The 13408-nt window shown below is 41.2% G+C and overlaps 2 protein-coding genes across 4 annotated transcripts in view; one reads left to right on the top strand and one right to left on the bottom strand.

The window, feature by feature from the left end:
* The window catches only part of HAUS2 (HAUS augmin like complex subunit 2), a 20020-nt gene extending 18479 nt beyond the window's left edge, over positions 1 to 1541 (bottom strand). Inside the window, exon 1 of the mRNA XM_015420049.1 lies at positions 1428 to 1541. Coding sequence (XP_015275535.1) covers positions 1428 to 1517 — 90 coding nt within the window. The 5' untranslated portion in view covers positions 1518 to 1541. The remainder of the gene's footprint in view (positions 1 to 1427) is intronic.
* Positions 1542 to 1617: 76 nt separating this feature from the next.
* LRRC57 (leucine rich repeat containing 57) lies at positions 1618 to 11424 on the top strand. 3 transcript variants are annotated; one of them, XM_015420047.1, is made up of 6 exons: positions 1625 to 1684; positions 4180 to 4364; positions 5496 to 5631; positions 6971 to 7239; positions 9200 to 9385; positions 10127 to 11424. In XM_015420047.1, the coding sequence occupies exons 2-6, from the start codon at positions 4281 to 4283 to the stop codon at positions 10166 to 10168; spliced, it is 717 nt and encodes a 238-aa protein (XP_015275533.1). In that variant the 5' UTR covers positions 1625 to 1684; positions 4180 to 4280; the 3' UTR covers positions 10169 to 11424. The 3 variants fall into 3 exon arrangements, with proteins under 3 accessions (XP_015275534.1, XP_015275533.1, XP_015275532.1); XM_015420046.1 differs by lacking the exon at positions 1625 to 1684 and adding an exon at positions 1906 to 2044; XM_015420048.1 differs by lacking the exon at positions 4180 to 4364 and having other exon boundaries at positions 1618 to 1684.
* Positions 11425 to 13408: the final 1984 nt, after the last annotated feature.

Here is a 13408-nt window from a genome sequence, read left to right as displayed (position 1 = left end):
GAGGAGGCAGGAGAAGAGGGAGGGTAAGTTGCTTCCTCCCTGCCTCTCCTCACCCCTGCCTGCCTGGGGCCAGGGAGGGCCTTCACGGGGCTTCCATGCACTCCCGCCGGCCTTGCAGGTCCACCGCCGGGCCCCTCATGGGGCTCGGCAGTGGAGCTGCAAGGCCAGCGGTGGTGGCCGGGACCGTTGGGGGCGGGTGTGTGGCCTTATGACACACTTCCGGTGATGTCAGGGGGTGTGGCCTTATGACACTTCCGGTGATGTCAGGGGGTGTGGCATATGCTAATGAGTTATGCTAATGAGTTCCCCTAGCTCCTTTTCTACGAAACGACCCCTGACAGCAACTGATGTGTGGATAGTTAAAATCACCTATTATGACAGAGTTACTTCATCTAGCTGCTTTCCTTAATTCTTTTACTGATTTTAAATCATACTCTAATCTTTGGTCTGGTGGGCGATAACAAACTCAGAGTTAAACTTCCTTTTGGGCATACTATTTTCACCTATAACATTTCTGTAAGTGAATCCATTTCTCTTGAATTCTCAATTTTACTGGACTGTATAACCTCTGACATACAGAGCCACTCCACCTCCAATCATTCCTTCCCTGTCCTTCCGATATAATTTATAACCAGGAATCACTGTATCCCACTGATTATCCTCATCCAACCAAGTTTCTGAAATGCCCATAATGTCTATATTCTCCTCTGACACTAAGCATTCCAGCTCCCCCATTTTACCTCAGACATGTCTAGCATTTGCATATAAAAACTGCTCTGCCACCTTTTTGATTTTAAGCACCAGCAGCCTGGTTCCTTGTCAGGACAAGTGGAGACCTCTCTTTTGTACAGGTCCTGCTTGTTCCAAAAAGCATCCCAGTGCCTAACAAACCTAAACATTTCCCCCCTATACCCATCATCCCATCCAAACATTGAGACTCCTAATTTTTGCCTATTTCTATATCTCTATACATATTTAGGTGGAAGAAAGCCCCACTGAATCCACCAGGACTTACTTTATGGTAAACAAGGATAGGAATTCTACTGGTTTCAAAAAGGTCATACAACGCTAAAAACTACAAGCACTGAATACTATAAGTGGTAAATAATAGAGCTGGGTGAAAATTAAAACAGCATTTTAAAGACTCCAATTCAAAACTTCCTCAAGAACTAAAGCCAATGAGACTTAACTTGATACAATAATCACTTGGGGTTGAAATAAAAATACTGTAAAGGAAACACTAAACTGTCATCAGAATTCAAGGGACAACTGGTTTAAGACCACTGAGGAAAGACACAGGCTTTTCCCACTACCAGGAGGACGTCGCAACCACGCCTTAAGCGTTGCACTAAATAGGCGAATTTGGGACAGGGCGAACTGGCACTACAAGAATACAGAGGGAAGAGAGATTAGACGAGCCGTCTCACCTGCGACACTACCCCCGAAGACAAGCACTGAGACAGCATCAGTCCAGCCGCCGTAGGCTGCACAGGATCCCAAGGATTGGACGTAGTCATTATGGAAACACTTTCCCCGTCTGAATGTGGCGCCAGCCTTACCAGCCCTGCGCACGGCTACGCACGAAACTCCGCCCCTTACTGCCTGGAAACTCGCACCGCCATCACGGGTGTGGCGAACTGCTATCGCCATGTTAGGCGCTGTGCCGGGGGAAAAAGGCAGGGAGGTAATTTCTCATGTCCGTGATGGAAATAACGATGCCTCCTTTGCTTGACTCAGCCACGTTGGGTATGGCACCGGGTCCAGACGCCGTGTTCAGAATGGCGGTGCCGGGAAATGAAGTCAGTGGCCATCCGCCCGCCATGCTGACGGTGGCGGAAGTCTACCCGGTAAACTGGGTAATCGACTCCCCCCCCCCTCCTCCATTTAAGCTCTTCTTCGGGGGCAGGCCTCGCTATTATTAATGGTATCAGCTGATCCTGACTGTATCCAGGTCGCGCGTTTCAGGGATGCGAGAATGCGGGTGCCGATTCTCGCCCTGAGTTTTGCGTGTTGCTAGGGTGCAAGGCGGCAGCTGTGGTTGCAGGTAAATGGAGGCCGGTGCTTGTTTGCTTGCTTGCTTCTCAGAGCTCTGTTTCTTCTGCTGCTAGGCGTGGTTGCGATTTACGCCTTTTTAAAGTCCAGTGAAGCCCGTGGGCAAGTGTGCTTTGGGTGTCTCTGTAAACTTGGGGAGGAGCTGCAATTTTTACTTTTTCAGCCGCAAGGGGACTTGTTCGCAGATCGGTGTGCACTGCGTAATAATTGTATCTGAGCCGCCCGAGACTTCGTATCTGGATTCAGGAGTAAGCTCCGTTGGATGCGGTAGTTCCCCCTTCCCAAGTGTAACACACACCGACTTGAACGGGGTTTCCTTCTGAGTAAAGGTGGATAGGCTTGGGCTGCGATCCTCTTCCCTCTAGTTGCCGCAGCTTAAGCGGTATGTTTCGTCTTGCCCCCCCCCCCCCGGTGTTAATAAAAGATAGAAGACACGGGGGGGGGGGCCCTTACGCCTCTTCCCGAGCCGCGTGTTGTAGGTAACTGCTCGGTGGGATGTGGTTGGCTCTCTAGCCTCACGACCTTTCAGGGAAACGCAGTCTTTTATCTCGTCCTCTTTGGGTCATGAGTCTTCCCTCCAATTTCCCTTCCTAAACTCCACTTGAGGGAAGAAGGAAGCTGCTTCAAGTGCAGGCAGAGACCGCTTCGAAGGTACCAAATCATGGTAACTTCAGTGGGTTTAGGATTGCACTGTAAATGCTATCATTGAGTGACCAAAGGGTTTGGTGTGTATTTCTGATAGATTTTAGAGGGAGAGAAACAATATTCTGAAATCAGATATGGTATGAGCCTCTATAGCTAGGAAGGGTAAAGCTGAATGGATGGCATAGCCTTTCAGTTGCCAGTGTTTGTTTGTGTTGGAGGTACTTTTATGAAAAGCCTTTCAGTTGCCAGTGTTTATTTGTTTGTGTTGGAGGTACTTTTATGAAGGCAAGATGAGGGACTGGGGAGGGAGTAAATATTTGTAACTTACAGTAACATCCCTGCTTTTCCTTCTCTTAAGGCCGTAGGTGTGTTCACTTACCCATTCCTCAGTTCACTTTTATGAACTGGGCTGCCTTAAATGTGAAGATCAAAGCCACATCAGTGAAAAAATATCTACTTGAAGTCAGTCTTCTAGTGCAGTTGGTGTGGATGATTGCTGCACATCAGCTGAATCCTCTTGTGACTGGCACTGCTACACATCTTGTTTCTGCCTATAAAATTGTATAGGTTCAACCCTCAAATACTCCCAAGGAGTATTTTTTTTCTACGAAGTTACCCTAGTTAATGTGAGTGTGTTTGTGATACTTATGTACATCTGTTTTGGCAAATAGTTTTATTTTGTGTAATCTGTTGAGTCTAGTTTGGATGAAATGTGAATCCTAGTTGCTGACCTGTGGACTGTAGATAGTTTTCATTGCCAAACTGTGGCTCAAAAGCAAAAATGCAGAAAGTACGTGAATGTATCATAAAGTGAAAGCTATGGAAAGTGATGTCATGCGTGTTTATTTTCTGTAATTTGCAATATGCTAAGCTCCTGGGATAGATGACTAATAAATAAATGGAAGTCACAGCTTTAAACAGCGTAAAAGGTTTTTAATGGGCTGAGTTGCTGGGTTGCTTGTATTGATATGACCTACCTACCTGATCTTTTTGTACCAGACTGAGTAAAGTAATCTTCTTAGGCTGAGAGCCTCAGCATGCTCAGAAACAAATTGGTTTTAGATGAGCTGTTTGTCTAACACTTTACCTTTTATGTTGCATATTTCTATTTTTAAATGCATTCTTAATGTGGTAAAACTCATAAATAATGTTCATTCATGGACACTATACTAAGATGAACAGTATTAAAGGCACTTACCCAAGTGGGTATATTGGCAGGAAATTCCATTAGATAATTCTTTGTTTACTACATTTTATCTCACCCTTCATATGAGAAGCTCGTGGTGGGAGTACATTATCCTGCCTTTTATCCTTAGAACAACTGTCTGAGGTAGGTCAGCCCATGTGTGAGAGGGAGGGGCCTAGTAAGAGAATGAGATTTGAACTCTGGTGTCCCATGATGAATGAAGTCTGACACTCTTACCATTATATCACACTGCAAATATTTATTTACCTATCTTCTAAACTTTTGACTTTTATCAGAAAATAAATTCCTGTGACCTAATGCAGACTGAATGAAAGTTACTTAGCTGCAGTTGTTCCACAACAACCATTTTGTCAGTTTCTGACTCAAGAACGGGAAGATGGGGAACAGTGCCTTAAAAGCTCATTTGGAGACTGCCCAGAAAACAGGGGTATTTCAACTAACTGGAAAAGGCCTTTCAGAGGTAAATCTGTTTCGTGAACTACATGTGCTAAAAAATAATTATTTATTTTGTAGCATATTATGCCTTAAACAACTACTTAGTGGGAGAGCATGTGTGAGAATTGGATCCAAAAAAGTGTCAGCAGAAATAGGTGCTGAGGCAAATATTTGTCACCTCTCTTTTCCACCATCAGCCCCCGTTAGAACTCTGAAAAGGTGATGGTAGAAGTCCTGAAACATGTGTGGCCAAAAAGCATGAATGGGCTTGGGGCTTGCAGTGAGAAGGGAGAGCTGGTTGAAATTTCCCCTACTTTGACCACTGGAAGCATGGTGGTCACCGGGTTGTTGGAAGTGGAGGGCAGGAAAGATCTCTGAAATTTACCTCCTCGGATCCAGCCCTGAGAGTTTACAAGTACAGTAGATTGGAATCTTAATTAACAACCTGCACCTGATCCTATGTATGCATACTTGAAAGTAAATCTGTATTGAGGTCCCTGAAGCTTTTTTCATAGGCTAATGTGCATAGGACAGCCTTAAACAGTTGCTTCTGAAATCAGGCAATTTAGGCTTAGCCTTAAATATATATATAAACTAATAACGTACTGTGTTTGATTTCACCTACACTAGGGAACATGGAAACTTCAGCTAATGAATTATATAAAACAATAACACATTTTTTACTTTTATACTCCATTCTTCCTCATGGGAGGGGGGGAACCTGAATTGGTTTACATCATAATCCTTTCCTCCATTTTGTCTTCACAACATCCCTGTGAGGTAGGTTAGTCTGAGTGTGTGTGACTGGCCCAAGATCACCCAGCAAGCTTTCGTGACAGAATAGGAATTTGAACCTGAGTCTCCCAGGTCCTAGCCTGGCACTCTAATCACTGCACAAAAGTGGCTCTTTATTAACTTTCTGTTCCTTAGGACTCAGATTAGTCAATTAACAATCACCTGTTAATTGAGCAAAAGTCTCTTTTTTATTACTTTTACTCTTTTCACACCATTAATAATTTTGCAACCCCCTTTCACAATCTTGTAAATAAGTCTATGAAAGTTACTGGTTCCCAAATCTTCATTATCATGCTTGCATATAATTATTTAACTGTAACCTATCTGTAATTTTAATAAGATATCTTAATTGCTTTTTCAGTTTCCTGAAGATCTACAGAAGCTGACAAGCAATCTCAGAACAATAGATTTGTCGAACAATAAGATTGAGACTTTGCCTGCATTCACGGGAAGATTCTCTGTGCTGAAAAGCCTTGCTCTCAACCACAACAAACTGAGTATGACTTTGTAACGATTTCATGTTTAACTCTGTGTGTGTGACTTTAAAAGTTTGGATGCATGGCTGTATGATAGTCTAGGGTAGTGGAAACAAGCAAGTTGTGTGATTGGTGAGTGACAGAGAGGGGGAGGGGTTTTGGAAATGATTCTGTGTGGATGAGCAGATATGTCAGTCAAGAGTGTCAGTTAGAGATATGACAGTTGAGGAAGTCAGTTGATGTTCAGTTAAGAGTTTTAGTTCTGATTTCTGTGAGAGAAGCAGAAGATCAGTGAAGTTCTGTGTATGAGAAGAGTGAAGCATCCCTGTGTGGGATGAGTTTAGTTCTGGGGTCTGAAGGAGAGACCTTCTTGTGCGTGATATGAGAGTTAAGTGCTGTGTCTGAAAGAAAGTGACAAGCAGTTCTGTGTTGAAACAGTTATAAGCTGAAGCTGAGAGTCTAGGAAAAGGTAAAGATTATATGGACTTAAAGAAAAAAGTGTTACAAAGTTACATGCCCAGATCCCTGACAGTGGGAGAGAAAAGTGTGTGAAATATCAATAAATCTACTTTTATTTAAGATACCAGTTCTGAAAGAAATTCTTCCCAGGAAACACATAGTCCTTCGTGAACGCCTAAACCCTCGACTTACCTACCCAGTGATAGATATTATATTATAAAGGTTTGGAAAGCCTTATAAATTTCCTGGTGGCAGCCGGATTACCCAGTAGAGAAAAACATAAAGAACACTTTTAAAGGGAAACCAGACCTCCCCAGTAAAGGGGTCGTCACAGACTTCTTCAGAGAATCTTATCAGATATAAAATATAAATGAATTACAAGAAGTTTGATTTCATCGTTTTCTTCTCAGTTGTAAAGTAAGATAAGTGAATATGTTGATACAAAAACTCGTGACGTTTCACAATCTAATAGAGAGAAGAGGCTGCTTCAGAGCTGCAGTAGAATTTTGCTTGAGTAATTGAACTCATCCTGCTTTATCTAAAAATTACTGATCTTATGAAATAGGCCTTTTCTTAATTTGAATAACATCCATTAATCAACAGATGCTTAGCTAGAATTTCAAGGGGAAAGTTTGGCCTGCACACTAATCCAGGCTATTGTTTTTTTTCTGTTACATAATTTCATGTATTTCAAAACAATACAAAAAATGTTATCTCTGATAGTTCATCCTATACAGAGTTACTCCAGTTTAACCATTGAAATCTATGGGCTTAGATTTGAGTAACTGCATAGAATTGCATTGCAACTCCTAGCAAGATGGGTATTTGTATTATTCCACAAAGTCTTGATTGTTTCTTCTTCTGAGAACTTGAGTTATTTCTGTTTGTAACTTATTTCTAGCTGCCCTGCCTGAAGAGCTGTGCAAGCTGAAAAAACTTGAGGCTTTGCATCTGAATAGCAACCATCTGACACAGCTACCTGCTGCCTTTGGACAGCTCTCAGCACTGAAGACTCTGAGCCTTTCGGGAAACAAGCTCCGAACTGTACCTCCCCAGCTCTGTAGCCTTCGTCACTTAGATGTGGTGGATCTCTCCCGAAATCAGATCCAGAGTGTACCAAACACCGTGGGAGAACTGCAGGCCATTGAGCTGAATTTAAATCAGAATCAGGTTTGAGAACTGGTTTTATAGGTGTACACCAGTAAGATTGAATAGTCTCCCCAAACATAGGTATATTTTAGATGCTACAGTGATGGGCATTACACTTAGAGAAGCAATCCTGAACAGGTTTATTCAGTGGGTATTACTCCAAGGGAAGCATTTTAAGGATTGCACTGTAACTGCTTTAGTGATAACTTGTGCAGAATTACTCTCTGCTTTGTAACACAAGTTCCCATTTGTTGAGGAGAACATTAGGTGAAGTTCGTGCTTCCAGCATTATACCCTTTTCCAGTTAGTCTTTTATTTCCATTATAATGTATTAAATTCTTAATTTATTAATATGTTTTTCATAAGATGACTCCAGAGGCAGCTCACTGGGGAAAGTTTGTAATTGCTTGAAATTAGTCTAATTTAGAGAGATTGTTGCCTAGCATTATGAGGTGGATATGAACTTGTATTTTGTGTGAACTAAAAAGACAGCTGCAATACCAGCATTTTATATGGAAATAATCCAACATGGAAGATGTGGAAAAGAGTAAGAGTCCAGTAACACCTTAAATTCTAACAAAATATGTGGTAGGGTAGGGTATGAGCTTTTATGAGTCACTGCTCACTTCTTCAGATAGAACTAGAATGTGAGTCCATCTGTTTTATATATTGAAAAGTGGAGTGATTTCTGATGCCTAATCCAATCACACCTATTGTCATTTGCCTGCTAATATCATTTGGCATCTAAATCACTCCGCTTTCCAATATACAAGACAGATGGACTCGCATTCTAGCTGTATCTAAAGAAGTGAGCAGTGACTCATAAAAGCTCATACCCTACCACAATTTTTGTCAGTCTTTAAGGTGCTACTTTCATTTCCTTGTCATCGCCATCTTGGAGCATTGAAGAATCTGGGACATTGAAGCCCAAATCAGAATCAGGTTTGAGAACTGGTTTTATAGGTGTACACCAGTAAGATTGAATAGTCTCCCCAAACATAGGTATATTTTAGATGCTACAGTGATGGGCATTACACTTAGAGAAGCATTGAAGAATCTGGGACTTAGAGAGAGCATTGAAGAATCTGGGACATTGAAGCCCAAATAATCCAGGCTGGTGCCAGGGGTACTTGCTCCCCCCTTTCCCTCGGCCTCAGATATGTACCAAATAGTATAGTATGGCACAACTTGGTGATCCTGCTGCAACACAGAGCCTTTATGCTAGCCAGATTTAATGTTTTTCCCTCATCTTGGGTTTCAGGTAGATACAGAGGTATCCCTAAATGTGATAGAATTTGTAATAGCTCATCTGGAGAACCTGATACCTTAGATCACATCTTATTACGCTGTCCCCTCCATTACTTTGGATTAAGCCCATACTGTCTAGGATTAACTCTGAAAACATCATTAGGTACCTTTTAGCTGACGAGTCACCTGAAGTTACTGCACAGATTGCTGAATTCTTGACTAAGATCTTGGCAGTAAGGAGTTTTTTTTTTAATATTTATGTGTTTTAAGGAGACAGGTGTAATGATACCTGATGAAGTAACTTATTTATTGTCTTCTATGCCAATAAAGGTGTTGTATTGTATTGTAAGGTGCTACTGGACTCTTACTCTTTTCTACCGCTACAGACAAACATGGCTACACATCTTGATCTATCTCCATGGAAGATGTGATCATTCTATAACCACATCAGAAATACACACCAACATTGATGTACATGTTCAGTCAAATCTATAGACACATCCTTTTCTTTATTAGAATTGGTAATACAGTAAAATCTTGAGACATTTGTAACTTAACTATGATGTGTAGTAAGCAGAAGTTGATATAAATTCCATCTAATGGAAAACGTCATGGCCTGCTTTCTAGCTATACTGTCTTTAAGATATGTGGGAGTGGGAGGAAGAGGCATGACATAAATACAGTGTTGATAAAATTTAATGTTTTTTTCTTGTTCCTTTTAAATGCATGATAGATTTCACAGATCTCATCTGAAATCTCTCACTGTCCTCGCCTCAAAGTCCTGCGTCTGGAAGAGAACTGTTTAGAACTAAGCATGCTTCCTCAGAGTATTCTCAGTGATTCTCAGATCTCTCTGCTTGCAGTCGAGGGCAATCTCTTTGAAATCAAGAAACTCAGAGAGTTAGATGGGTATGACAAGGTTTGTAGGAAAAACTTCCTTTTTTACCTTAAATCTCTTTCTACACCTCTAGCAGAATACAGAAATATATTTGAACTGATTATACTGCTAATGGTTTTGTGGACTTTATTCTAGAAGAGCCTTCAGGATATCTTTCCAGCTTGTGAGCTTATGTGTATCATAGACAACTGTTTTAGGATTTTTAAGAGTACATTCTTCGCTGTTTGCCTCATTTAGACCTAACAAACTAAAGGTACTTTGCTGCAAACTCAAAGCAAGCTACATAACTGGCACATTATGCTCTTCTGTTGAACTGAAGAGGTGCTGAGGCAGCACAGCTTTCTTTTTATAGTTATGACTTACCTGGTTATAGCAATAAACCTTGGGAAAGGTTATAAACAGTGATTTTTCATGTAATTGAACTATGCTCTGAAATTAATATTACTAGCCACTGGAGGTAAATGGTAGATGGGCATATTAGGAAAATGGTTAGTGGATGCTTAAACTTTTTAGTCATATTTTGGGTAAATGACAATCTTAAAGTTATTTCTAGTATTTGTTGTTGACTTTAAAACAAACCAGCCACTTTCTTGCCAGCATATAGTCTTACATGGTCATGAATAGCATAAGAAATTGCACTTGATAATAAAGGTATTCCACATTGCAAAGGGTGGCAGTCACTACTGTAAAATTCCAGAACTTTATTTATGGTGCATCTTGTTCACCAAAACAACTGATTTTATATCTGATTTTTTTTTTTAGTATATGGAGAGATTTACAGCAACAAAGAAAAAGTTTGCCTGATGGACAGTCTCATCTTGCGAAGGAAGTTCATGAAATGTGGATCATACATGCTGCTAGCTTATTTGGAGAAGGATAATCAAGGTTTTGACTAATGCCAAGGAAAGACCAGCCATGTTGACTTTGCAGTGGTCTGGTACATAGACATTTAATGCTGAAAAGTGAAGCTAAGATGCAGCCAAACGTTTACATTATGAGCAGACAACAAATGTCTGCCTTATGTAATTCTCCATCTTCAGGGATCTTTGTGGAGTGGGAGAAAAATCTTGTATATTACTTGAGCTGCACCAGTTTGTTACAATTGTCAGCAAGCTTGTGTTTTAAGGAAGTTATAATTATAAGGAGAGTGAAGTTAATATGTCTAGGGAACACTTGCCAAGGAGCGCACTGAGGCTATGTAACTGCTTAACAATGCAAAGTCATCTCTTTGCTGTAAATGTCTTATAGCGTAGAAGAGGCTGGCTCTGCTTTTTTTAAAAACTACATATTTTATGAAGCACAAAGAGTTAACTTTAGTGTAGTGTTACAAGATTTTAAAAAATTGTTTTGGCTTCACTTTACAAGGGCAGCCTATGATTGGCTTGTCTTCCTCTTGATGGTGAAATGCACTACAATTCACCTCCAAGCATGCTGATGGACGGTATATGTGACTGGACCTAGATTTCCATACTGACTGCATTGGGGGAGGGGAGAGAAGATGGCATCCTTGCACTGACTGTTTATGGTGGTAGAACAAACTCAACTGCTTAATCTGGTTGATCACTTTTATTATTGCTGCCTTATGCAAAGCATGCAGGAGGACCAAAAAAATATGCAACTACCCTGAATAACTTGTATATTTCTACTTTAAACAACTTACATCCACAAATGTCTTAAGCTTTTTGGCACCTTTAACATTAAAGCTATGTTGTAAACTATTCAGTTATATTATGAATACTAAAACATATGCATTAAAATGAGTTCTGTGAAAGTTACATTGCTGTTCTATGGAAAAATATCTGCATATTCCATTGGGCTGAAAAGAAAGTGACCATATCTATGGAATATTTATACTGCTACTTGGAGGTTGATAATCTGACAAGGTTTTTATTACATAGTAATCAATATACAATAAACGTTTACACTAGAGAAGAAAGTGACTCACTTTTTGCACCTCTAACTAATAGTATTGAGTTAGGCTGTTTGGAAAACTTAAGGGACTGGCTTTTGAAGTGCCCTCCCCCCAAGGACTATGCAAATATGAAGATGGCTTTATATATGACAGAGTAATACCACAGAAGGGTGGTTTGCCATGTTGACTTTGCCTTCCCCTGCAGAGCCTTCTGTAGCTTCTGAGATCTCAGAGTCGAGTAAACCACGCCACTTTTCCTCTCAGAAGGCTTTAAAAACAAAAAAACCCACAAACTTTTTTTAAAAAAAGAAAGCCAAACTCAGCCTGAAGCACAGGGGAAGAAGCAAAAACTGGTGCGGAATACAGTTCTGAGCCAGAAATAATGGGTCAGTAGAGGCGCCAACTGGGTAAAGTAGAGCTTACACTTGCTCTGCAGCAATGAAGCAAGACCCTGCAGAGACAGCCATGTCTATTCACACCCTTCTTATGACATACAGTTCATCTGGCAAGGAACTGCAGTCCTAAAGCCAGCCACGGAAGGCCACACAACTACTCCTCTCTTCCCCCATCGCAATTCAAAGCAGCCCCAAAAGCGGTGTTTGCCACATACTGAGTTCTGACACTCCTCTCTGCTGGTAAATGAGTTTGCACATGCTTTCTCCAAAGCTTTCCCAGTCAGCTTGACACATGCACAGAGAATCACCTCTTGCACCCAAACTTCCTAATCCAGCCCCACTCAATGCATGATTTGGCTATCTTATTTTCAATCCCTTTCCTACTAACACCCAGCACAGTTTGCCTTTTCCAGTGCTGTGGCACACTGAGTTGACATTTTCACTAAACTATCTACTACGACCCCCAAGGTCTCTTTCCATCAATCTCAGCAAGTTCAGACCATATTAATATGTGCTTAAAGTTGGGTGTTTTTGCTCTAATGTGCATTGGACTTCATTTGCTGCAGTGTTGCTCACTCATTGCCATTTGTGGAGATCTTGCAGCCCTTAAAAATTTAAAAAAAATTGTACTAGCTGCCTCGCTTCCTTATGGAGCTTGCGGCAGCTTACAATATAAATAAATTACATAAGATAGAGAACAAAAACACAAAGCCAACATTTAACATCATAGTTCAGGACTGCTTTCATCAAACACAGTCCTAAATAAAATGGTCTTCAGCTGCATCCTAACAATGATGGAGCTGTCACTGAAAAGGCCCTCTCTCATGGTGGGAGAGTCAGGAGGGCCTCTTTGTGGGATCTTAATTCCCAGGCAGGAACATATGGGGACAGACAGTCCTTCGGATACCCTGATCACAAGCCACATAAGGCTTTAAAGGTCAAAACCAATACCTTGAATTGAGGTTGAGATTAGATTGGCAGCCAGTGTCAGGGCTTTTTTTCTGCGGGAACATGCTGGAATGGAGTTCCTGAACCTCTTCGACAAAATTCTTTTAAAAATGTTTAAAAGTTCATGAGTTTTTCATATACAAATTGAAAACTTCATTTCCCTCTTGAGAGTCCCAGCACTACTTTTTTTTTTAAGAAAGCCCTGGCCAGTGTAATTACTGTAATATCTGGGTCACATACTCCCAATAGTTGGCCCCAACCAGCAGTCTAGCCACAGCCTTCTGCTCTAGCTGCAACCTCTGAACATGCTTCAAGGGTAGCCCCAAGTAGAGTGTATTACAATAGTCTAGATGTTACTAATACATGAATCACTGTGATTAGATCTGACAGGCCCAGGAACAGATACAGCTGATTCACCAGCCAAAGCTGTGCAAAAGTACTCTGGACCACGGCAGCCACTTTGTTTTCTAAGATGACTGCTGTGTTGAGTAGCACTCCCAAGCTGTGACCCTGGTTTTTCGAGGGAGTATAACCCGATCCAAGACAGGAGTGATTTGAAGTGCCTGTTCTGCCCTTCTACTAACCCAGAGCATCTCTATATTGTCAGAATTAAGTTTCAGTTTGCTCACCCTCATCCTGCCATTACTGACTCCAAACACCGATTCAAAGCACTAATGCCATCCTCAGAATTAGCTGGGAAAGAAAGAGCTGGGTACCATTTGCATATTGGCTACACCACACTGTCCACCTTCTGAAGCTGTCATTTCCTCCAGGAGAACTGAGCTCTCT

Source organism: Gekko japonicus, unplaced genomic scaffold (assembly GCF_001447785.1).
Source record: "Gekko japonicus isolate JY-2015 unplaced genomic scaffold, Gekko_japonicus_V1.1 scaffold27, whole genome shotgun sequence".
Classification (NCBI taxonomy): Eukaryota; Metazoa; Chordata; class Lepidosauria; order Squamata; family Gekkonidae; genus Gekko; species Gekko japonicus.
Note: the sequence above shows the minus strand (reverse complement) of the source record. Positions and strands in the feature narration are given on the sequence as shown.

Excerpts from the sequence above, each read along its gene's own strand:
- LRRC57 (XM_015420047.1), top strand. The coding sequence starts at position 4,281 with ATGGGGAACAGTGCCTTAAAAGCTCATTTGGAGACTGCCCAGAAAACA. Across the intron at positions 7,240-9,199 it reads TGAATTTAAATCAGAATCAG|ATTTCACAGATCTCATCTGA; the intron begins GTTTGAGAACTG and ends AATGCATGATAG. Across the intron at positions 9,386-10,126 it reads AGTTAGATGGGTATGACAAG|TATATGGAGAGATTTACAGC; the intron begins GTTTGTAGGAAA and ends TTTTTTTTTTAG.